This window comes from Lepus europaeus, chromosome 1 (assembly GCF_033115175.1).
Source record: "Lepus europaeus isolate LE1 chromosome 1, mLepTim1.pri, whole genome shotgun sequence".
Taxonomy (NCBI): domain Eukaryota; kingdom Metazoa; phylum Chordata; class Mammalia; order Lagomorpha; family Leporidae; genus Lepus; species Lepus europaeus.
This window is the reverse complement of record NC_084827.1, coordinates 13764988-13790720: the sequence shown is the minus strand read 5'-3', so window position 1 is coordinate 13790720 and position 25733 is coordinate 13764988. Positions and strand designations below refer to the sequence as shown.

Sequence of the window (25733 nt, the reverse complement as noted above, 5' to 3'; positions counted from 1 at the left end):
CTTGAAGTCTCAAGACAGGTAAATATTGTAAAGTCTTTATTGCTTTCTGTTGGTTTGTATGGGGAGAATTAAATTATTTGAACACATCCCAAAAATCTAAATAATACAGTACTTATCTATTAGGTAAATAAAAAATTTTAAAGCCTAAAAGTAGATTAAACTTGATAGGGGAATAAGTGATAAATTTTACCATAAAAACATAAAGCCTTTCCTATGGCAAAAATATCTTAATCAGAGCCAGGCATTTGGCCTAGCTGTCAAGATGCTACTTCAGGCACTCATGTCCTCTGTCACAGTGCCTGAGCTGGACACCGGCTTCAGCTCTGAACTCCAGTCTCCTGCTTGTGCAGACTTCGGGAGGCAGCAAGTAATGGCTCAAGTGACTAAGGCCCTGCAACTCACATGGAATACTTGGGCACCAGCCCCAACTGAGGGCATTGCAGGCATCTCAGAAGTGAACCAGCAGATGGGAGTTCTCTATCTGTCTCTCTGTCTCTACCTTGCCTCTCCAATCGAAAAAAAAAAAAACTTAAGTAAAATTAAAATTAAATACAGATTAAATGTGTTTATTGCAACTACTAAAGTTTTAATATTCCTAGGGCCGGCACTGTGGCACAGAGGATTAAGCCAGTGTCTACAGCACTGTCATCCCATATGGGAGCCGGTTCGAGTCCTGGCTGCTCCTCTTCCAATCCAGCCCATTCCACCTTCTGTGATATGAGTGACTGTTGGACAGACCAGACCCCAGGTGCCTCTGTGGACCTGGCTGTCAACAGGGGTGGGGCCAACGTGGCTGCAAGCCCCTGGTGGCAGGCGTGGCCTTTCTGTAGAACCAAGGATAGGCAGAGAGCTTGGGTAAGGCAAGACCCGCGACGGATCAGAAGGACCAAAGCTAGGGTTGATGTGGGCAAAGCTGAGGGCAAGCAACAGTGAAACGTCTGAATCACTCTGTGGCAGGAATATTTGCTCCATGCTTCAGATATTCTCAGGGTAATGGAAAGGAAGACATCATCTCGAACCACTCTAGACCAAGAAGTCACCAAGCAAACACCATTCATAATGCGAGGGTTGGAATTCAAGTCTGGGATGACAGGAGTCAAGGTTTTACTTCCTCTAGGGATTGCCCTCGAAATCTCATGTCTTCGAGACGAGTGGCGATGCATGCCCTTGCATGAATTTCAGAAGTGAGCACCTAAGTCCTTCAGGGGACACACCCAAGATCCCTAAAGCCAACCAGCGAGGCAGTCGTCCGTGAGACCAAGGATTCCCAGGCAAGGCACTTGGTGGCTCTCAGACCAAAAGCAGCAGCAAAGGTTGTCTTTAGATTATTTAAACAGTTTTAATTGTTAATCTGATTGCCACTTCAGCATCTTTGTTTCTAACCTAGGTGAGCTAAGCCTTCACCTGCAGTGCTAGCATCCCATATGGGCACCAGTTCGTGTCCCAGCTGCTCCTCTTCCAATCCAGCTCTTTGCTATGGCCTCGGAAAGCAGTGGAGGATGGCCCAAGTGCTTGGGCCCCTGTACCCATGTGGAAGCAGCTCATGGCTCCTAGAATCCGATCAGCCCAGCTCCAGCCATTGTGGCCCTTTGGGGAGTGAACCAGAAGATGGAAGACTTTTCTCTCTCTAATTCTGCCTCTCAAATAAATATCTTTAAAAGAAGGAAGGAAGGAAGGAAGGTAGGCAGGAAGGCAGGCATATCACAAAATACTTTTAGTTGATAACCAGCAATCAGATTGACTGGGCCTTTGATTCATAAGCTGCCAGTTAGATTTTACAGCCTGTAATATTCCTGCAGTTACTCATTAAAATTAGAGAGGGAAGTCCATTTCCACGAGTGGAACCAAACTCAAGACCCCATCTTGTTCTATTTGTTTAAAAAAGATGTATTCAATCTTAAATAACAAAAACAAAGCCAGAGGCATCACAATACCAGGTTTCAAGACATACTAAAGGGCAGTTATAATCAAAACAGCCTGATACTGGTACAAAAATAGATGGATAGACCAATGGAACAGAATAGAAACACCAGAAATCCAAACATCTACATCCAACGTATATTTTCTTTTTCTACTTAATACCATTGGTTGAATCTTCACTTAACACAGAATTATTTTTAGGTGTTTAAATCCAATTGAAAATTGATCCCTGTTAAAAATAAGAGTCGGGGGGTTGGTGCCAAGGCGCAAAAGGCTAATCCTCCGCCTTGCAGCGCCGGCACACCGGGTTCTAGTCCTGGTCGGGGTGCTAGATTCTGTCCCAGTTGCCCCTCTTCCAGGCCAGCTCTCTGCTGTGGCCAGGGAGTGCAGTGGAGGATGGCCCAAGTGCTTGGGCCCTGCACCCGCATGGGAGACCAGGAGAAGCACCTGGCTCCTGCCATCGGATCAGCGCAGTGCGCTGGCCGCAGCACACCAGCCGCGGCAGCCATTGGAGGGTGAACCAACGGCAACGGAAGACCTTTCTCTCTGTCTCTCTCTCTCACTATCCACTCTGCCTGTCAAAAAAAAAAAAAAGAGTGAGAATAAGAGAAGGAGGCGCAGGTTCCCTTGGGCTTACCCCTGAGGGTAAAGTTAAAAACTTGCCATGGGACTCCAAATTCCATTAAGTTGGCAGGTACCAATGCCACCTTAACTAGTTAAAGTGATCATTTTAAGTGCATAACTGATCATAAAGATAGGAATAAGTGTCAAAGGGATCACATAAATAAGACCAAGTGTCTGCTAATAATAACAGATAGAATTAAAAAGGAGAGAATGATCCAACATGAGTAGCAGGTCACACAGCAGACTCATAGAATGACAAACACCCTAAACAGCACTCTGGCCTCAAAATCAGCCCTAAAGGCATTCCGATCTGGCTAAAAAGCCCATGAGAGTTTCTCAGGCATGGAAAGCCAAGACTCTGTGGCAAAAAATAACCTGCATGAAAGATCTCTGTGAGTGAGATCCCAGTGGAAAGAATGGGCCATCAAAGAAGGAGGTACTTTTCTCTGAAGGGAGGAGAGAACTTCCACTTTGATTATGGCCCTGTCTAAATAATGTTGGAGTTTGTGGACTCAAAATGCTTACATAGCCTTGGCAGCTCATGATAAGAGCCTCAGGTGATGTCATAAATAAGAGTGTCAATTGTTAAATCAACAATGGGAGTCACTGTGCACTAACTCCCCATGTAGGACCTCTATCCTTAATATGTTGTACTATGAGAATTAACAATAAAACTAGTCCTTAAACAGCACTTTACACTTTGTGTATTTGTGTGGGTGGAAAATGTTGAAATCTTTACTTAGTATAGAGTTGATCTTCTGTATATAAAGATAATTAAAAATGAATCTTAATGAAGAATGGGATGGGAGAGGGAGTAGGAGTTGGGATGGGAGTTGGGGTGGGAGGGTGGGTATGGGATAAAGAACCGCTATAATCCGAAATATGTACCTATGAAATTTATTACATAAAAGCTTTCTAAAAAAACATTATTTATGTATTTGAAAGGCAGAGTTACAGAGAGGCAGAGGCAAAGAAAAAGAGAGAGAGAGAGAGAGGTCTTCTATCCACTGGTTCACTCCCCAGCTGGCTGCAACAGCCAAGGCTGGCCCAAGCAAAGCCAGAAGCCAGGAACTCCATCCAGATCTCCCATGTAGCTGGCAGGCTTCTGCTGCTTCCCCGGGTGCATTAGCAGGGACTTGAACCAGTGCTCATAGGGGATCCTGGCATTGCAGACAGCAGCTTAACCTGTTGAACCACAACACCAGCCCCACCCGCTTTGTTTAATGATGTTTGCAGGATTTCATTTCCTAATGTCATTTTCATCTCTCTTTGCATGTTTAATCAGGGTGTGAGCTCACTGAACTCTAACTCCTGATTAATTGGGGCTTCTCACAGAACTTACTGGAAGGCCAGGCCCACAAGCTCATTCACCCCTGATTACGGGCACTTCACCGTCTTCTCTGCCATCATCGTAGGCGTCCATGACATGAGAGAGAAAGGACGCTTAGCTATTATCTAAGTCAGCTCCTTCATTTTACAGCTGAAAACCCAGAGCCTTCAGAAGCACAAGGACTTGACCTTGTTCCCACAGCACAGAGCCAGGGCTGGAATTTAGGCCCCTGGTTGCCAGGTGTGAAAGCCAACACCATGCCAGGTTTGGGGAGGAGGCTCTGGCCCACCCACAAGAGCTGCATGTTCTTAACTCCCGTGGGGCTGGAGCAGAGCCAGGAGCGCCCGGCTAGCCAGGCAGGGGGCCTCCAGGCCACCTCCGGGGCTACTGAAGCCTCTTATGTGCCAGGGACCAATCCTGGCAGAGAGGAGAGTTCTGGATTTTACGGGCCTGAGCCACAGACCTGAGCGTTAACCCTGGACTTGGCTGAGTCTCGGCTGGGGCACTTGGGAGAAATAGGGGCTCACAGAGATGGGACTCCCTGCAGAGAAGCAGGCGCTGGCTCCCCCACCTCCCTCCCCAGGGACCAGGAAGAGCTTTCACGGTGGATCTCCTCCTGGAGAGGACTTGCAAAGGAGGAACTCTGATCAGAGAGCTTGCACGTTGTCCTCTGGGTGCCGTGTCCTGTCTACCTTGGAAACAATAGGCCAACCACCTCTCCGTCCGTGCCCTGTGGTTTTGATTCAGGTAATGAAGACTAACTGGGTCTGAGTTTTTCCTGGCAACTCACCGTCTCTTTCGACAGGTCAGGCAGAGGCACACTGCATGGAATGTTTTCCCTTTTCAACTCCATTGCCACAGGCCTGGCACGGACGGGGTCAAGAGCAGATTTACAGCAAGCGGCTGCTCGGGGCTGGCCAGGGTTTCACCAGCTAAATACCTTTGCACAATGCATGAAAACCAAAGCTTTTGGCCACCGCTGCCGACTCCTGTCCCCTCCTACTGCCTTCCCGATTCCAAACTTGGCGTCAGATGACATTTGGAAAGCCGTCAGCACTTCTGGGGCCTGGCTAAGGGGAAGTTGAGGCAGCATAAATTTAGTAGGGTAGTAATAGGATAGATTTATGTGGTTTAAGACCACCAAACTACCCAAACATAGTTAACTGATTGCTAGTCATCTTGGGGTGAACGTGGTGACCAGCAACACTCCTACCAACAACAGACCAGCTCGCCCCGTGTCCTGATGGGGGTGGGCAGGACCACAGGGCATGCTGGGCCTGGACACGTCCTCCAGCACCTGGACTTGACACATGTGGAGGGGAGGGGAAACAAGGTTTGAAGCGAATGGAGCCAGAAAGTGATGTGGAAAATCTGACAAGCGTCAGATCTGCAGGATTGCCAGAGATTTGGTCCTCACAGATGCCCAGGCACAATGGAAGGTTTCCTCTCTCAGGAATATACTTAATATGTGGCCATTCAATTATAAATACACGGTGCATTTGTAATTTTTCAAGACCCTTTGATAAGAATCACACGTAACAGAATTGGTCAGTGGTCCCATGTTTGTAAGGTGCGAATCTATAGCAGCACTACCCAGTACAGCTTGTGAAGTCACAATAATGCACCCCAACCAGCAGGAATCACAAATGAACTTGGACCAACCAACCTAGAGGAATGACTGCAGAGTTATTGTTCCGTCTCTTTGCCAAATTAAGAGGTGATTAGAGAATGGGAAGCCACAAAACGCAGAGGTGGGAATGCATTACAGGTGACTGTTGGACAGTTTAATAATAAAAATGTCATACTTTTTTGAAATGTATGGCATTTGCAGTATTTATCTGCCATTTGCTGTGATTACTTTTTTCAGTATAAATAAATATTCTCTTTTGTACATGATTTTGGATTTATAATTTTTTTTGTTCTTTTTCTTAAAGGGGACACTAAAAAACTGTATTACCTTCAGGTTGCACAAAACCTGGGCATGTTCTTGGACTTGATACCAAATAAATATTAAGGAGTGGCATTGTGGTACAGTGGCTGAAGCCACTGCTTATGATGCTGACGTCCCGTATGGATGCCAGTTCGATTCCCGGCTTCTCCACTCCCAATCCAGCTCCCTGCTAATGCACTTGGGAAGGCAGCAGAAGATGGCCCAAGTGCTTAGGCCCCTGCCACCCATGTGGGAGACCAGGATGGAGTTCTGGGCTCCTGGCTTCAGCCTGGCCCAGCCCTGGATATTGTAGCCACTTGAGGGGTAAACCATGGATCAGATCTCTCTTACTTTCACTCTCTCTCTGCCTTTCCAATGAGTCAAAATGTCTTTAAAAATAAACAAACGTCAAAGGAAGGAGCCATGGGGCTAGTGGGTTTTGGGTAAGGGAGATGAACAAGAAGGGTTGAGAGCCCTCACAGGGAGGCATGTGCTGAGCAGGTGGCAGCCAATAGCAGCCCTGGTGTGAGGACCAGAGAAGGGGCAGTGGTGGCCAGAGTGACAAGAGGGCGTGTGTAGAAACAAGGAAAGCAGGGCCCCAGGACACACTCTCCACACTTGATGTGCTCAGGCCAGCTCCAGAACAAAGGACTCCATTTTGCTAAGGCTGACATTAGCAGCCCTCACATGAACACAGAGGACTTGATGTTAAAAAGAGTGAGGGGTCAGCGCTGTGGCTCACTTGGTTAATCCTCCACCTACGGCGCTGGCATCCCATATGGGCGCCGGGTTCTAGTCCCGGTTGCTCCTCTTCCACTGCAGCTCTCTGCTGTGGCCTGGGAGGGCAGTGGAGGATGGCCCGGGTGCTTGGGCCCCTGCACCTGCATGGGAGACTAGGAGGAAGCACCTGGCTCCTGGCTTCGGATCGGTGCAGTTTCAATCGTAGTGGCCATTTGGGGGGTGAACCAACGGAAGGAAGACCTTTTTCTCTGTCTTTCTCTCACTGTCTAACTCTGTCCAAAAACAAACAAACAAACAAAAAAAAACAGTGACTGCACTGGTGACAACAATGGCCAGCTCAGCCCGCACGGGGCAGAAGCAGGGGCAGCTACACTCACAAGCTTTATTTCTCAGCTCCCAAAGTCCCTACCTGGCCAGGGAGTGCCTGCTTTTGCCCCACCCAGATTAGAACTCTTCTCCCCTGCTGCTTTGGAAAACCTTCCCGCAAGGGGAGTGGCCCCCTGGCGGATCCAGGGCTGGGCCAATCGAGCACTTGCCTGAGGGTGAAATGTGAGACTCGCCTGAGTAGCACTTGCTGGCCCATGGCTGGGAACGCTGGGCGGCCAGCAGCCCCGGCTGCAGTCACTTGGCGATGGACACCTGTACGGGCCAACTTGCCTGAGCCGAGGGATGCCCAGCTAACGGGTGCAGAGCCAGGGATGTCTGCTAGAGGAGACTGGCGCTTGGTTACTGGGTGAAGAAGATGGCCTTCACCAACATGGGTGGGCACCACACCCTCCATTCAGGACCCAGGAGTAGGGACAGCCAGTTTCTCCTCCCCCAGCGACACTGGCTGTGCAGACTTGAGACTCTGGCTGGGAGTCATACCAGTGGCCTCCGCTGCTCAACCCAGAGCCTCCCTCCAGGACCGCTCCCTTGTTGCACCATCAGCTCTTCTGGTGCTGCAGCATACACACGGCATATGGTGCCACAGTCCGGCCTCTGTAACATGAGCGCCACCTCCTACGACACATGCACATCCTATCGGTTCTGTCTCTCTGAAGAACCCTGCCACACATACACAGGAAGCCTGTCTGCGTGGAGGAAATACAGGCACTGGGAGAGCAATGAAGACACAGTCCTGCCGCGGACCAGCAAACAAGAGCCTCCTACGCTTCCTCTAAACTTCAGAAGGTCCACACCAGCTGCCTGGAGGAGGAGGCCACAGCGCCAAGGGCCTACGCCTCTCTCGCCTTGGGGCTCTTCCCCAGGCCCAGCCTGCTGAGGACAGAGGCAGGATGCAAGCCCCCAGGGCAGAAGGACAGCCAAGGGGCGGCAGTTCCGGGGAGGCAGGTAGAACCGGCACCTGGATGTGCAGCTGGGGGCACCCACATTCAAGAATGGAGACCCTTTGTGATTTGCAGCAAAGCCTGAAGTGGGACACGGTGGGAGCCGGCACCGGCTGGCGACTGGCCCTTCCCCTGTCCAGACTCCAAAGCAGAACCCCTGGGAGCCAAGAAGTCTAAACTCAAACAGGATAAAATTGATCAGGTTTGTGAGCTGGAAGACCACACCTTCACCACGCCCCTGAGTGACCTCATGCCCCTCCCTGACTGCACCTGTGTGCCCACTGCCCAGTCAAGCGAATTAACCACTCCTTTTGGGAGTGGATTACCGCTTGTTGCCCTGCGCCTTTGGGGCGGTGGCCTCCCAGGCCACCCACTCCTTGCTTCCTGCATGCCCCTCCAGATGGCTGGCTCCTCTGCTCCATACAAATCCAGATTTCCCTCTCTTTCAGACAGGGCCCTCACTCTCCTATGCATTTCTCTCACTGAATATAAAACTTTATCACGCTGCCTGGTTTATTTGTGCCAGTATTCAGAATTTTTCTCTATGAGCCAAGAACATACAGGGCTTACTAATATTGTGAATTATTAATAAGCAAATCAGTTAACAGCAGGATGAGCGGAACGTGTTTTGTTTCAGGGTGCGGCAGCGTGGTTTATGACATTTAGGCACAGACTGTCCCACGGATGCACTTGCTGAGGGTCTCACCAACATCAGGGGCAGGCCTGAGCGGAGACAGAGAGAGAGAGAGATCGCCACAGCATGTGAATGCTTGGCCATCGAGTTCCTGAGGCACGGACGCACCCCTGCCTTTCCCTTGGTTTGACCTGATGAATTCATGAAGAACGCGTCTTACACCGAGTGGGTCTGGATCTTTCTGATCAGGTGTCCATTGCTTATGGAGGCAGTGAGTTAAGGACTTGGCGCACCTTTCCCCTCCTCCCTTCCTCCCCACCACTTCCTCTCTTTTATCTAGATCCTTGGTGCCTAACCAGACCCTTCTCAACTCCTTACAATGCAAATGCCAAAACAGATAAGCCCAGCAGGGCAGCTAGGAAACAGATAAGAGGGAGATTCCCAGAGACTTCAAAGAGCCCCCTCTTCTGCCGGCTGCTTTCTACACCCACCCCGCCTTAGTGGCAAAGTCCCCGCTCCTAACCTGGATAAAAACCTGAGTCCAAAGAACAGACTGTCGCAACCTCTGTGCTTCCAATAAAGCAACCTGTCTCTGTTGACGTCGGTCTCTTGTCTCCTTTTTTCCCTCTCTCCTTTCTGGGGGTTTGAAAGGCCAGAACCCCGAGCTATTCCAGACCTAACAGTGAGCACTGGAGCCAGGACTTGAACCCAGGCTGGGATCCTTGTCCCGTGCACTCTCTCGCAGCAACACCAGCCTCCTGTGGTCTCTCCAGCCACAGCCAAGCAAACCCTGCAGACACCCTGGCAGGTGGTCAGGTGGAGCGGTTTCTCACCTACCTGATCCCTAGGAACACTTGCAGGAGAGTGCAGAGCCCAGAGACGAAGAAGATGGTGCTGATGAGGTAGCTCTGGGTCAGGGGGTCATGCTGCAGGCACAGGTCCTTGGCCAGGATGAGCGGCACTGCCACGAGCCCCCCCAGGGCTGTGAGGAAGTGCTGTGGGCAGAGAGTGAGAGCCGTGGTCCATGCTGCAGCTGCCTGCTCCATCCCCATCCCCCAAACCAGAGTGCAGCCCAGCACCTCGTGGGGAGCTGGTCCCAGCACCAGAGGCAAGAGGGCCAGGGCCTGGACCACTGGCAGAGTTTCAGGCAGGCAGAGGGAACTGGGAAGGCCTAGCAACTAGCCGTAGGGAGCCTGCCAGAGGAATTGGGCTGGGAGGGCGGAGCCCTAGCACCAGGAACTGATGCCCTGGGGAAGAAACTGAGGCAGAGCTGCAAGCGCCAGAGAATCTAACAGGAACCAAAGGGGAACCTTAAGAACCAGGTAAGATTCGGCCCAGCTCTGGCCATTGCGGCAATTTAAGGAGTGAACCAGTGGATGGAAGAGCTCTCAGTCTCTGTCTCTCCCTCTCTCTCTCTGCCTTTCAAAAAAAATAAATTAAAAAAAAAAAAAAAAAAAAAAAAAACAGGCAAGAGGCTCATCACTAAACAAGGCACAAGGAAGGCCTGAGCATTACCCTGGAGCTGTTGGCCACAGGCTATCTGAGTTCCACCTGTCAGACCAGATTAGAGCCGTAGTTCAGGGAAGGCTGAATTCATTGCAGGTGGCCTTGCAATGCAGGGGACAAATGGGAGAGGGAGAGAGACAGACAGACATGGCGCCACACAACCAATGAGGTGCAGGAATGAGCCACTGTCTCATGTACTGCAGCCCCACAGAGCGGAGAGGTGCCCCACGTCGAGGGTGACGTTCACGAGCTGTGGCCACTCTGGTTCTGAGTCACACCAGCTGTCCAGCGTGTGGCTCCAGTCCCAACGCAGACCTGGCCACTGAGCCAAACATCCAGAGCCATGCAGACACCGGCTTCTCAGCTTTGTTCCCGTCCAGGCTGTCCACAGATAGACCAGATCTGTCAGCATTTCCCCAAGGCCTTGGGTTCTCAGTGCTGATAAAATTCTGATCTGCAAAGGTGCCATGGAAGGATGACTCAACAGCACAGGTTCTCCACCTTGTAAGATTATAGTGTAAATGAAGCCAGGACAGCTGACTTGGCCCTCTGCAAAGGGTCACCCTTAAGGTGTCCTTAGGACAGAATTAAGCCACGGGACCCAGCACCCCTGATCCTGCCTGTCCTAACCACGCCTCCTTTCCACAACGCCGAGCAAGCGACACATAAAGAAGGCATAGGAAGGCAGGTTACACGCCCCTACGTAGCTGGGTGTTGATTGCAAACCTCTGTGAGCTAAATTAGACCACAGGAAGCTGGCTTTTTCTTAGGAAAATGACACCCTAAAAGTATTCACACACCTGCCCCACCCAGGCAAAGCCGAGTGTAAAAATGTACCAGTACCTTCCGCCGGTGCCAGAGGAAGACAGCATCTTGCCACTGCCTAAGGTGGGACAGGCCTGGACACCCGCAAGAAGCCTGGGCCAGTAGGACTGGGGAGTGGGAGGCCCCTGTCTCCCCAGCCACATGAGCAGCAGAAATGGCCAAGCCTTCTTTAAGGAGCAGTTCCCGCTCCTGTTACCAGGCCAAGTCACGTCTAAGGGGACCTCTCCACCAGTCACGGCTAATCCTCTCGTGAACATCCTGGGATAATCTGACCAGTATGACCAGTGCTGCTCCTGGACAGCAGAGTAGAGGGCGGACGGGACGTGTGTTGGAGGCGGGGGGACTCTGAACTCCCACTAAAAGTCAAAGCCTACACTTGTTGTTCTTCCCTTTGGCTGATGGGCAGTTTCAACAGGTGCAGTATGGTCACTGGGCGGCTGGCTGCCCCTTGGGCAAGAGTACATGAAAAATTTCCAGTTCAGAAAGGCCAACATAGGGGCACTTGGATGATCCTCACCATCACTCCTATGTCTTGTTGAATCAATGACACAATAGCCTACTATAAATGCTTCCTTGGCCTGCCACCACTAGGTCAACACAGACCATGTGTGCTCCAGGCCAAGAGTCCACCAGCCTCATATATGCCCAGACCACATTACCTACCCAAACTGGCCAGGGCTAACTCCCTCCCATTATCAGATCTCTTGAACTTAGAGAGCATGAGGCATTTGGTGGAAAGAGACACTAGAGCTCAAAGGGCTTACTCCAAGGGAGGTACTTGGCCTGGCCCCTCCCTGGCCCCCCAGGGACCTCACTCAGTGAAACAGCTTTGACAAGCCCAGGGATGCTGCTGAGGGGAACAAGGGACCGTCAGTTCAGCACGAGGCAGTAGCCTCCTCCCCCACATCTAAACCCTAGAGAGAAAGAGACTGGAGCAGTCTTGCATGTCCCTGGAGGTCCACAACATGGAAGACGCAACTTCAGAAACTGAAGCTGTTCATGTTGGCTAACTGGACTTGGTGTTGGTTGACAAGGCTTTGGAGGTAGAGCATTTTTGGACCCGGAGCTTGCTCGGTGGCATTACCTGGATCCCTAAGAAGATGCAGAGATACCATGGTGGGGTGTCCAAGATGCCATAGGCCAGATGGCTGGGGCTGGGGCTCCCAGGTTGCCCATTCTTCTTCCTGTCTTGGTCATCAGTGTGGAAGCTGGACACACCATCACTCTTCTGCAGGGAATGAGAAAAGGATACATCTGGGCACTTTAAGAGGAGTGAACCATGGGGCTGGTGCTGTGGCGTAGTAGGCAGGGCCACTTCCTGCAGTGCCGGCATCCCATATGGATGCCAGTTTGAGTCCCGGCTGCTCCACTTCCCATCCAGGTCTCTGCTGTGGCCTGGGAAAGGAGTAGAAGATGGCCCAAGTCCTTGGGCCCCTGCACTTGTGTGGGAGAAGTGGAGGAGGTTCCTGGCTCCTGGCTTTGGATCAGCTCAGCTCGTTGTTGTGGTCATCTGGGGAGTAAACTGGAGGATGGAAGGCCTCTCTCTCTCCGCATCTCTGTAACTCTCGCCTTTCAAATAAATAAATAAATCTTTTTAAAAAGGAAAAATAAATAAATAAAAGAGGAGTGAACCAGAGATGGACAGCCTTCCAGAGACAAGTGGCAGTGAGACAGGGATGACTTGGCCAGCTGGGCAGTTCAGGGCCAGAACCAAACCAGTGATGTCCTAGATTATGCACCCGCAGCAGGGCCTGTGAAGCCTGGGCCCATGCAAGAAGACTGGGTACCCTTCCTGACGCCCTGGCGAATAAGTCGTTTTGTGGAACAGGAGGGGATGGCCAACCCCAAGGGCAGAAAATGGGTAGATTTCCCTCCCAGACCCTCGCACTTGCTGGCAGGGAGCCCTGTGCTTACTCTGCCAAAGCTCTCCTCACGGCACATTTATCCTAACAGGTGGTTTCCTTACACACTGCTTGTGCATCACTCTTGTCATTCCAGCTCCTAGTGCAAACTCTGTGCTCAGTGTAGACTGAGCTGATGGTGAGTAATGGGAACATACCAACGTAAAGGAGTGCAGTACAAACATCTAGAATGAGCTCAGGTCTATAGCCAATTTGGATTCCTCTGAGTTTAACCGAAGTCAACTTTGAATTGCTGACATTCCTGCCACCTTATTGACTGAATAGCCTACTAGCCTTGGATACATGACTAGTATTTCTAGGTCTAGATTTTCCAAACTATACAAATGTCAATAGTACCCGCCTCATCGATGGTTGAGAAAATTAAATTGGAGCAGGAAACACATAGTCCAATGCTTAGCACATTGTAACTGTCCAATAAATATTGGCTACAACACCTTCGGCTTCCAGATTTCCATGTATACAGAGAGCGTCCAGCACGTGCTTAGGGCCAACATTTGAGCATCAATCAACATATGGCTAAGCATGTGAGAGCATCATTCCCGATGTGGCCAGGCCATCATGCGAAAAGCAGGCTGCTCCTTCTGATATGGCCCAGTGGGGTCCAGGGAGCACGATAAAATGGTCTGCCCTTAACAACAATGTTGCTTTCCATGGTTTCATTCCTCCTTCAATTGTAGTTCAAAAATCCAACATGGAAAATTCCAGAGAGAAATAATTCATAAATTTTACATCGCATGGTGCTCTGACTAGTGTGATGAAATCTCACACCATCTGGCCGCACCCTCCTTGGGCTGTGAATCATCTCTGTCCATCACACACATGCTACATATGCTCTCCACTCGCTCATCACTCAGTAGTGGTCCTGGCTATCAGAGTGACCATCGCAGCACCACTGTGCTTGTCTTCGAGCCTTGTTTTACTTAGTAATGGCCCCAAAGGGCAAAAGCAGTGTTGCAAAGGAGGCATCCAGACATAAAACGTGAAACAGTAGATTAACTCTGGTACTATGATGGCACTTCCAAAAGTTCATGGAAAAGTGGAATTAATTAAGTTCATTTTGGTGCAAGATTTTTTTTAAATCCATGCACATTTTTTCCATAATATGCATTTTCCATGAACTCTTTGAATGGCAATGCTGTGGGCATACAGATGTTATGGCATAATCAGTGCTTGTTGCTATCCGTAGTTTTGGGCATCCACTAGGGGGTCTTGGACTCTGTCCTCCACAGGCAAGGGGAACTGCTGTATTCTAAGTCAGGGTTTCCCAGCCTCAGCACTACTGACATTTGCACCGAACAAGACTTGGTTGTGTTGTGTGTGTGTATCCTGTGCTCACTAGCTTTCCTGGCCTCTGCACCCAATTGTGCCAAACAAAACTGGTCCAAAACACTGCTAAACCACCATCCGTGAAGCTGCACTGTCTAGGATGCATTCCCCTGAGGAAGCCCTAACTCAGGGCAGGGCTGGCCGGGAAGGAGGGGAGCTGGGAGCAGCGGGCTGAGCCATATCCCACCTGGAGACAAAGCAAAACAGTCCTTCATGGAGGGCGCTCAGTGGCAAACACAACCTTTAAGTGTTTTTAAGAGATCTTTTTATTTGAAAAGCAGAGTGACAAAGGGAGTGGGAAAGACAGACCCCCATGGCTGGGCCTGAGCCTGGGGCTGGGGCTGGGGCTGGGGCTGGGGCTGGGGCTGGGGCCAGGTCCAAGCCAGGATCCCAGAGTTCCATCTGGGCCTCCCATGCAGGTGGCAGAAGCCCAAGTACTTGGGCTGTCTTCTGCTGCCTTCCCAGGCACGTTAACAGGGAGCTGGATCCGGAGCAGAGCAGCCAGGACTCAAACTGGTGCTCTGATAGCATTGCAAGCTGTGGCTCCACCCAGCAGGCCACAATGCAGGCCCCTAACCCCTCATCCTAATTCCTCCCCATGCCTGCGGAGCCCGCATCACCAGCGACAGAGACAGCCGTTGGAAGAGAGCCCCGTGCCCCAGTCCAGGCCTGCTGCTCTGGGTCTACTGATCTAACCTCCTGCAGAACTGTGTTCTCTGTACCAAACCATGCATTCTCACCCGTCTCTGACATCAGGCCCTGAAGCATAAGGCAGGCATTTTGCTTCAGCTCACCTGTTTGGTGAGCATTCGCTGGCGCGGGAAGACATCCCTCACCCACTCCACCCCAGCCTTGACTAGGTGAGGCCTCCCCTCCTCGGGGGCTCCGACAAACTTGTGAGCAAGTTACTACAGCCCCAAACATCCACCATATATTTCCCCACACAAAGGATCGCAAAGTCCCATAACTTCTCCCTCTCCAATACCCACACGCAGTTAGCGCTCAGAGAACAAACGCATGCATTGATGACCAGAGAATTTTCCTAAGAAGCTCCCAACGTCAGCTGGTTGGAAGTCTTGGAAACAGCATGCTTATCCCAGTTAGGCTTTTGATGCTGCTTGGTATTTGGGGTGCACATCAAAGAAATTTGCTTTTCCAAACTAGAGGCTGCAGGAGGTCGCTCTGGGCTCCAGAGCACTTACTCCAAGGGATCAGCAAGCGTGGAGAGGAATCTACAGATCAGCTGAGAAAAGACACTGGGGAGAGGAGGGGGGGGGAGGAGAGACAGAGAGGGAGAGATTGAGTGACTGATCGGATCCTGGGCGGGCAAACACAGAAGAGCATAACAAGAGACACTGGGCGGATGCGACTGTCATGCCAAGTTCAGAGAGCCTGTGGGCCTGGGGCTCCACCTCCACGGCCTCTGCCCACCCAGGCAGCATGGCGGTGAGCATATTGGCAGGCTGGAGCATGCGTGGTGTGCTGGCATCCCACCATGGGCGCCGAGACTGTGCGTGTCCTGCCTGCTACTTGACTACACCTCGCCCGCAGGGACGGGTTTTCAGGAAAGTGAGGCAGGGAAGCGCCAGGGCTAGGGAAGGCGTTGGCTCTCGCCCGCTCGCCTTTCCTCCCAGTAGAGCAGGAGTCAATTGCCAAGGCCATTTCCAGTCTGGTGGCCTCCGAGTATTCCCAGTGCTATCTTTCCATCAGGGTGCCGGGGCCACTTCTATTCCCGGGGCATCCATTGCTGGGAGAAGTCTGTGCAAGTGACTTGCCCAGTGGCAGAAGAAAACCTCCGAGATCCTTCCTGGAGGAAGAATGACTTCACGAAGCGCGCCCCGACGCTGAGCGTCAGAGAAAGGGGGTGGGGGGCTGAGCCTGTCTTCTGGTTTTCACTATCAATACGTGACTGCAATTTCACTATAAAGCTTGACCCAAAGGGGCACCCCCACGGCACCTGGTGGTGCACAGAACTTCACAGCTCACAAAGAGCAGCCAGTGCATCCACCGCCTGGTTCCTGGCACCTTCTCACCGCCTGCCACAGATAGACAGGAGGCCGGGGCTCAGTGAGGTTGCAGGGCTTGTCCAAGGTCAGGCTGCAAGTGGGAGGGTGGAACCGCCCCCTCTTCCCATCTGCAGGTGCGGCCCTGTGCTTCCTGGGTCAGCTTCCCTGCTCTTGGCAGCAGGCGGGTGGGCAGAGGAGGCAGCGGCTCCGTGCAGCCAGAGCAGCGGTGAGAAGGCTGGGGCAGCCCTGCGGGGGGAGGGCGAAGGCAGTGGACACGCTCTGTCCTCGCTGCTGCTGGCCGTGGGGGAAGGGGCCTCCCCCCACTAGGCCAGGGCTGCAGACCTAAGCCCAGTGTCCACTTGGTCTACCAAGTGCCCAAAACAGGTGCCCAAAACAGGCTGGAGAGGGTGGCAGATGGGTCACTGTGACTGCGTCTCTGGACCTCAGACCCCACAGGTGTAAAAGGAACGGCACGTGAAGTGGCTGACGCACGCTGGCTGTTCGGGCTCTCTCTCCCTCTCTCTCTCTCTCCCTCTGCCCCCTCAGAAAGGGGCCCGACGTGAGAGCGAGCAGAGTGCTGAGCAAGGTAAGGAAGGAACACTCAGATGCCGCAGAGACCCGAGCAGGGGCCTGGGGCCCCTCCTGCTGAGGGACCTGAGCCGGGATCAAGGCGCAGCTAGTTTAGACGAGGCCTCCATCTTGCAACTCGGGCCTGACCGGGTCCTGAACCCTAAGCCAAACGCTCCGAAAAGAAGAAAATAAAACTCCCCTTGCGATAAACTCTCCTAGCAACAGCGATTAGCAGACAGCAGGGCAGTTCCAGGTGTCTTATCAGTTAAGGTGATTGATAGCATCCCGAAACCCTGCAGCTTGGCACGCGCACCCTAGCGGCTCGGACCCTATACTTTAGCCAATCGTAGAACAACAAGTATTAATTTAAAATATGGCCTATCAGATGCTGTATAGCCAAACCTGTTTGTTCAACTGTATAAAAACCCTAACGACCTTCCTGTGGGGGCCACCCATCCAACCCAGCTGCGCCTGGTGCGGACGTCAGACCAAACTCAAGTTTGAAATAAAACTCTTGTGTTTGCATTAGCCTCGGCTCCTGGTGGTGTTAACTGGTGGGAATCGGAAGCTTCGGGGACAACACTGCCTTGCAAGCAAATCCAGCCTCCCCCCGCCCCGCCGGCTCCTTGTGGTAGTCAGAGCCTGGCTCGCGGCTGCTGTGACGGTGACCTGAACACCCAGGACACCAGGGAGCCAAGGCTGGGAGCAGCCCGTCCTAAGAACCCAAGCCTCATCTACAAGACTCCCAGCCCTAATCCAGAGTGCGCCACTGCCTGTCGCTCAGAGAATGAATCAGGGCCTAAGATCCACGCCCCCACCCCGGCCCCCAGCCCACCTTCCTGCCCCCCTCCCCTTTCCACCCCCACCCCCACCAGCACTCACCGAGGGGTTGGGAGGCTCCCAGCGGAGAACAGCAGAGTCCATGGCAACTCAGGGCCCTCTTGTGTCTTCTCCGAGGCAACAGGACAGAGAACACGGACAAAAGGCCGCTCCGGGCAGGAAGATTAACTTCTCAGGGCGCCGACCCGGGAGGGAGGGGCCCCGGGGGCTCACCTGCCTGCTGCAGCCACCTAGGCGCGTCCAGCTGTGGCAAATGAGTCCTAATGTGGACGTCTGAGTAACCACGGGGAAGTTAATGATCCCCCGTGGCGCTGAGCCAGCAAAGCCGGGGACACAGCCGGCGAGGGTGCGGCCTGGCCGCACATTCTGGAGCTCAGGTGCCGGGGGCCAGGGCAAAGCTCTGGGCTCCACGGAGGCTTTTCCGCTTCCTTTTCTTTCTCTCTTTTTTTTTTTTTTTAAAGATACATCACCAAGTGATTATTTTAAAAAATCATACTTCTGGTAATTCTAATTTTTTTTTTATTTATTTGAAAGGCAGAGTTATAGAGAGGCAGAGAGAGAGAGAGAGAATGTCTTCCATCTGCTGGTTCACTCCCCAGATGGCCACAACGGCCTGAGCTGTGCTGATCCGAAGCCAGGAGCCAGGAGTTTCTTCTGGGTCTCCCACGCGGGTGCAGGGGCCCAAAGACTTGAGTCATCCTCTACTGCTTTCCCAGGCCATAGCAGAGAACTGGACTGGAAGAGGAGCAGCTGGGACTAGAACCGGCGCCCATATGGGATGACGGCACTGCAGGCCAGGGCTTTAACCCGCTGCACCACAGCACCGACCCCTTTTCCGTTTTCTAAGCTGCAAACTGGTTGAGCTGGAAAGCAAATCATTGCCAAAGTAGCCCAACCTGGCCTGGCCGCTGAGATGCACGGGCGGGCAGTAAGCTGAACAAGGGCAGGGAGTGAGCCTGTGTCTGGGAGCAGCCGCTGAGACGCACAGGTGGGGCAGAAGCCTCAGTGGCTCAGGTGAGAGCTGGAGGGAACGAGGCCTCAGATCACGGCATGCTTGTTCCCCTGAGAGTCAGAAACAGCGGACAGCTGCTTTGTGCAGAGAGAGGCCCCAGAGGCTGAGTTTTGCTCTTACTTTGCACCGAGCACTTGAAAGGCCGTCCTCAAAAAGCCTTGCTAAAGCCCTACTCCATGAAGTCCAAAGCGAGCCAAGGACCGATGGTGGTAGAATGTTCTGGAATAGGGAGAACTGGGTTCCCAGCTACTCATGACAGTGGAGTAACCTGGAATGGGGGAGGGGGAGCACTGGATCCCAAGGTTCAAGAAACGCATGGCAAGGCCCCCACGGAAGTCAGTGGGAGCTGGCCCAGGAGGAAGCTGTGAAAAAACGGGACAAGGAGATGTTTAAAGAGGGAGGAGCTAGATCTGGCCTGAGCTGTGACGGAAAAGCTGAGATCCAGAGAGCCAAGGGCGTGGTGGGTAAAGCTGCAACTTCGGATCCCATAGGGGCGCCAATTCAAGCCCCAGATGCTCCACTTCCACCCTCTGATGGCCTGGGGAAGCAGTAGGAGATGGCCCTACACCTTGGGGCCCTGCACCCACGTGGGTGACCCAGAAGAAGCTCCTGGCTCCCAGCTCCTGGCTTCAGATCCGCCCAGCTCCAGGTGCTGTGGCTATTTGGGGAAACAGTGGATAGAAAATCTCTCTCTCTCTCTCTCTCTCTCTCAGCCTTTCAAATAAAAAATAAACCTTTTAAAACAGAGAGAGAGTCGAAGGCCCCCGAGTAGCTGGCCCTTTCCTGAACACTTCACTGTGTGTATTGTGCTATATCTTAGACTTCACATCTTTATTTTACTAAGAAATTTGGGTGTTGCTGGGTTAAGCACTTTGCCTCAACGTAACAGTAAATACAGCAGCTGAGACTCAAACCCAGGTGGTCTTAGCCACAGCTCGTGAGGCAAGTGCCCCAGGCCTGGGGGCCTGGAAGAGGGCAGGGCTCAGGGAGACAGGCCCCAACTCGCATTCAGAAAGTGTGGCCACCGAGGACACGTGGCCCTCTGCTGATGGTGCCCAGGGCCCCGAGCTCACCTCACAAGGGAGACTGTTGACCTCTGAGAACACCACGCATGGGCAGGTCACCAGGCAAGGACGGAGAGCCTGGCTCTCCACAGGGAGGGGCACCAGAGCTGGTGTTTCCTGAAGGCCTGACTGGCGGGGTCAGCGAGGGGAGCCAGTAGCTTTACCTACACCACTACTTTACCCTGTGCCACAGCGCCATCCCCCAAGAATTTGTTTTACGAATGTAGGTTCTTCGGGGCCAGCATTGTGGCTCAGCGGCTTGACGCCCTGGCCTGAAGTGCTGGCATTCCATATGGGTGCCAGTTTGAGACTTGGCTGCTCCACTTACGATCCAGCTCTCTGCTGTGGCCTAGGAAAGCAGTAGAAGATGGCCCAAGTCCTTGGGCCCCTGCACCCACATGAGAGGCCTGGAAGAAGCTCCTGGCTCCTGGCTCTGGATGGGCGCAGCTCTGGCCGTTGAACCACCGTATGGAAGACCTCTCTCTCTCTCTCTCTCTCTCTCTCTCTCTGCCTCTCCTCTCTGTGTATAACTCTGACTTTCAAATAAATAAATCTTTAAAAAAAATGAATATGGGTTTGTTAGGTAGGAAGTCAGAAATAAGCTTTTGTGTGTGTGACAAGGGCCTAAGGGATTGACATCTACCATGGTCCAGCGTCCACATCTCAAAGTCATCCCGATAACCTTCCAGGTGCAGCCTCATATCTGCTCTTCCAGGTCCTGCCCGGATCCTGATGACCTTCCAGGGGGCCCTGCCCCTTCTACCTGGCCTGATAACCATCCTTCCTCTAAGGCGGGGCAACGCCAGCCAGGATTCCCCTGTCTGATAACTTCAGGGGGAAAAACTCAGAAAGAAATTTTTCATATTTACACCCAACAAGTCCTTTGTTCAGGCAGAGAAGAAGGGGGGGGGGGAGAACAGGTGGGAAGGCAAGACCCATCCCCTTAAAAACCCCAGCCTAATTGTAAACGGGGCACTCTCTCTCAGGTTCTGTCTGGAGAGGTGCCCATCCATGCTTACAGATGTCCCTACCCTAATAAACCTTGCTATTTTACTTTCCACTGCTCTGTCTCACGCCTGAATTCTTTCTTGTGTGAAGACAAGGACCCTTTGCTTCTCTAGTAACAGGTTGTGGGGCTGGTGTTGTGATGTATCAGGTAAAGCTGCTGCCTGTGACACGGGCACCCATATTGAATGCGGTTTGAGTCCCAGCAGCTCCACTTCAGATCCAGCTCCCTGCTAATGGCCTGGGGAAGCAGCACAAGATGGCCCAAGTGTTTGGGCCCCTGCCATCCACGTAGGAGACCTGGAAGAAGCTCCTGGCTCCTGGCTTTGGCTTGGGCAATCCCTGGCCATTGTGACCATCTGGGTGGATGGAAGACCTTTCTCTCTATCCCCTCCCCCCATCTCTGTAACTCCACCTCTCAAATAAATACATAAATCTTTCTAAGAAGGAGCCAGTGTTGTTGCACAGCTGGTTAAGTTGCTGCCTGTGATGCTGCCATCCCATATGTGTGCTGGCTGGAGTCCCAGCTGCTCCACTTCCAATCCAGCTCCTTGCTGATGGCACCTGGGAAAGCAGTAGAAAATGGCCCAAGTGCTTGGGCCCCTGCCACCCACAGAGGAGACCTGGATAGAGCTCCTGGCTTCTGGCTCCAGGCTGGCCCAGCCCTGGCTGTCACAGCCATTGGTGAGTGAACCAATGGATGGAAGATCTCTCTCTCTCTCTCTATCTCTGTCTTTCAAGTGAATAAATTAAAATTTTAAAAAAATATGGAGAATCCTCGGGAACCTGTATCTTGCTCACACACCTGCAGGAATCAAAATGCTTCCATTGTGTGTCTGCATATACAATAGGCTGCATGTTTGCGTCTCTAAAATTCACATGTGAAATCCTAATCCCCAAGGTGATGGCATTGGGCAGTGCGGCCTCTGGGGTACAATGAGGTGATAACGGAAATTCTCTTAGCAACAGAGAGGGCCCTTAGGAAATGGGACCCGGAGGGCTCTCCCAGGTCCCCACAGGGCTCTCCACCCTCTTTCTACCCTGGGAGGGTACAAAAGTTGGTGCAGCCTCGGAGAGGGCCTGCACCAGGAGCCACCCACAGCGGCACCCTAATCTCGGACTTCCAGCCTCCAGAACCGTAAGAAATAGATTTCTGTTGTTTGTAAGCCTCACAGGCTGGGCTACAACTGCACCCTCTCAGAAGCCACAAACAGTACCGAACCCTGTGCTGTGATGGTTCCTATGCATACACACCGATGATGAAGTTTAACTTACAAATTAAGAACAGTAAAAGATTAACAATAATAAAAATAATAAAATAGAAAAGTTTTTTTAAAGATTTATTTATTTGAAATGCAGAATGACACGGAGAAGACACACACACACACACACACACTCAGAGAGAGAGAGATCTTTCATCCACTTTCATTACATCTCAAATGGCTGCAACAGCCATGGCTGGCCCAGCTGAAGCCAGGGGCCCAAACTCCATCTGGGTGTCCCACATGGGTCCAAATAGTTGAGCTATCTCCTGCTGTCTCCCCAGATACATTATCAGGGAGCTGGATTGGAAGTAGAGGAGCTGGGATTTGAACCAGCACTCGGATATGGGATGTGGGTGTCCCAAGCGGTCGGTTGATTCACTTCACCAATGCCTGCCCCTGGAACAACTGTAACAATACACTGTCATAAAGGTTATATAATGTGGTCTCTCCCTCCCTCTTTCTGCCCCTCAAAATATCTCAGATTGTACTCACCCTCCCTGTGATGACGTGGTGATAACACAACCTCTACGTGATGAGACAGAGTGGCGTTATGTCACCATCGTGATGAGATGGAGTGACGCTGTGACAGTGTGGTGATGAGGTGGAGTGGCGCTGTGACAGCGTCGTGATGAGACGGAGTGGCACTTTGTCACCATCATGATGAGACGGAGTGGCACTGTGTCACCATCATGATGAGACAGAGTGGCGCTGTGACAGCGTCGTGATGAGACGGAGTGGCGCTGTGACAGTGTGGTGATGAGACGGAGTGGCACTGTGATATCACAGTGATGAGACGGAGTGGCACTTTGTCACCATCATGATGAGGCGGAGTGGCGCTGTGACAGCGTCGTGATGAGACGGAGTGGCACTATGGCAGTGTGGTGAAGAGAAGGAGTGGCGCTTCGGGCTACCCCCTGAGGGCTGCTCCAACACTGAGATACTGCCACAGCTGATCTGACAACTGAGCCGGCTAGCAGCGACTGATGGGAGGGTAAGGCATACAGCATCTACACTGAACAAAGGAATGATACATGTCCCAACCAGGATGGAGTAGGAGAACATGGATTTCATCACGCCACTCAGAACTGAGTGCAGTTTAAAACTTACGAATTGCTTCTTTCTGGAATTTTCCACATTATCGTTTTCAAACCATGGTTGACTGGGAAACTGAAACCATGGAAACCAAGGATGAAGGAGGGGACCAGTGTATGGTTACAGCGACCCTAACCGGGACAAACCACCAATGTGTAATCCCAACTTTGAGGCGGTTCCTCCGGCCCGTGGGCACACTGGGAGGGCATGAGCACGGGGCCTGTGCACGTGTGATCCACGAGGGGCTCTGCGTGTGCTGTCCTCACGGGGGTGTAGGCCAGGCTGGAAGGGGGACGGGTAGCTGACTTGTGTAGGAGGGTATGTGCCAAGAAACACGTGGGCAAGTCCCACCTGCCCAGGGGCTGAGCGCCCAGCTTCGCCACTCACAGTCCGTTTAGCTCCCCCTTGTGTTCCCCTTGAGAAGCCTCCTGTCCTGCTGCCACCAGTCCACACTCTTCAGACAAAGCTTCCTCCGCCCCTGTGGCGTGGACCAGCCAGGGACGTGCACGGGGCCCTGCGGGCACCAGAGAGGCGCCAAGACGTGCGCTGGGCTTTGCGGAGAGGGGCAAACGTGAACCTCAGGGATGCTGCTGTGCAGCAGCTGGCCACCATCTCACCAGCCCGTGGAGGCTGAGGACGGAGCTAGGTGAGGGGACACTGGGTCCCCCTGGTCCACAGGTCAAGCCAGGCATATCGCCTGTAAGTTCTCTTTTTGCTTACCCCACTCATATCTGGGTTTCCTGTCATTTGCAACAACAATAACAAAAACCCCATTCATGAACTTAAACTTTTCAAAATGTTTATTTTTCATTAACTTGAAAGAGAGGGAGGGAGAGAGATGCTGGCCATTAGGTTTTTTTGGCTTTTAAGTTTTATTCATATTTACGTGAAAGGCGAGTTACAGAGATAGATGGAGAGACACAGGGAAGGAGCTGCCATCTGCTGGTTTACTTCCCCAAATGGCCAAAACAGCCTGGGCTGTGCCACGTGGAAGCCAGGATCCCAGAGCGTCTTCCAGGCCTCCCACGCGTGTGACAAGAGCCCAAGCACTTGGGCCATCTTCTACTGCTTTCCCAGGCCATTAGCAGGGAGCTGGGTAGGAAGGGGAGCAGCTGAGACTCAAATCGGCAGCCATATGAGATGCCGGCACCACAGTAGGCTTTACCTGTGCTGGCCTCTGTTTAGTTGTTTGTGTGTGTGTGTATGTGTGTGTGTGTGTGTGATTTTTAAAAATTTATTTGAGAAGCAGGCAGAGAGAAAAGACACACAGAATTCCCATCCATTGGCTCACTCTCCAAATGCCAGCAACTGGCAACAGCTAGGCTGAAGTGGGGAGCCAGGGACTCAATCCAGGTTTCTCACATAGGTGTCAAAGACACAACTGCTCCAGCCATCACCTGCTGTCTCCCAGAGTCTGCAGCAGCAGGAAACCAGAGTTGGAGCTGGGCAGTGACCCTGGGCACTCCAGTGTGGGACACAGGCACCCTCATCAGCATTTTAACCACTAGGCTAACTTCCTGTCCCTAACAATGACTGGTGAATTACAAGAGTATAAAAAAAAAAAAAAACTTAAACAATGCTGACAAGCTCAATATGTTTTTCCTCAACAGAAATAATTGTCTAAAATGTGGCAAAAAAAAAAAATCTAAGAGTTTTTGGGAAACAATTTAAAGACCATCTGTCTATATAGAAGATACTTGACTCACGTGGATGGTGGGGCTTGATTTGTGACTCCCTGGTCTGCACAACGCCCATACTCACGCTTCATTGAATCTCAGTTTATAGAGGCCAATGGGCCAAATCTGGCCCACTGCCTGCTTTTGTGAGTCGTTCCACAGGCACTCGCCGACGTCCACACAGTTAACCACTCTCTCCGTGGCCGCTTTTGTGCCCACACAGCTGAACTGAAGCCTGGGACAGTCCCGCAAAGCCTCAAGCAATTACTATAGAGTCTTATACAGAAAGTTTGTGGATCCTTGTTCCAGAACACCGCTCCAAAAATGCATGTGTTTTCAGATAGACATTCTTTTTAGAGACATTTTTAGTTTCCCATAAAAACTGAGCAGAAAGAACAGATTTCCCTGCCCCCACCCGATCAAAGCGCACTCCAGCATCTTGACCCAGCCTGGCGCATTCATTACTGTTAGTGAATCGGCACGATTGCACCATTACCACCCAAGTTCAAAGTCCGTTGTTAACATAAGGGGTTCCCCCCCCCTCAGAAACAATAAAACACTCAATTTAGAAAGTCTTCCCATAGAACTTCATCTTTATTATTAAGTAACATTCAGTTTAGGTAAGCAGAAATACATAGAAGCAGCTAGTGTGACTAAGTACTTTTTTAGAACAATACTTCCTGCTCTTCAATGATACAGGCTTTGCTTTTTCTCTTCCGAGACTAAACATACTTTAGCTTTTCTCTGAACTCAGTCTGGCAGAATCCAGACCTTGCTCCAGGGCTGCTAACAGGAACAGCCATACTAGGTAATTTGCCAACTATAATCTTTTGTCTCTGCTCTTACATAACCAATGGCTTCTGCTAACCCTCAGCAATTCTGGGAAGTAGAAACCTAGACTAGGAGTGCTGGAAGGAACCGTGGAAGAAAGTCTGGCCCAGGGAAGGCGGAAGCTACTTGATCCAGTGCTATCATCTCAGCGAATGACACCAACGTCCCCCAGATCACCCACGCCACAGCCTGGGCGTCATCCTTGTGAACTGTGCTCCACAGGCAGCTCTGGCCACGTTCTGCCAATTCCCCTGCCTAAATGTATGCACATGTGTCCAGTTTTCTC

The 25733-nt window shown here is 51.9% G+C and overlaps 1 protein-coding gene across 1 annotated transcript in view; it reads right to left on the bottom strand.

The window, feature by feature from the left end:
* The window catches only part of LOC133762025 (solute carrier family 23 member 1-like), a 75485-nt gene extending 50066 nt beyond the window's left edge, over window positions 1-25419 (bottom strand). Inside the window, exons 1-7 of the mRNA XM_062195132.1 lie at window positions 25349-25419; window positions 24702-24851; window positions 23661-23680; window positions 23328-23454; window positions 23087-23222; window positions 11923-12066; window positions 9345-9502 (exon numbers count right to left, since the gene is read on the bottom strand). Of these exons, the coding sequence (XP_062051116.1) occupies window positions 9345-9502; window positions 11923-12066; window positions 23087-23222; window positions 23328-23454; window positions 23661-23680; window positions 24702-24851; window positions 25349-25419 (806 nt within the window). The remainder of the gene's footprint in view (window positions 1-9344; window positions 9503-11922; window positions 12067-23086; window positions 23223-23327; window positions 23455-23660; window positions 23681-24701; window positions 24852-25348) is intronic.
* Window positions 25420-25733: the final 314 nt, after the last annotated feature.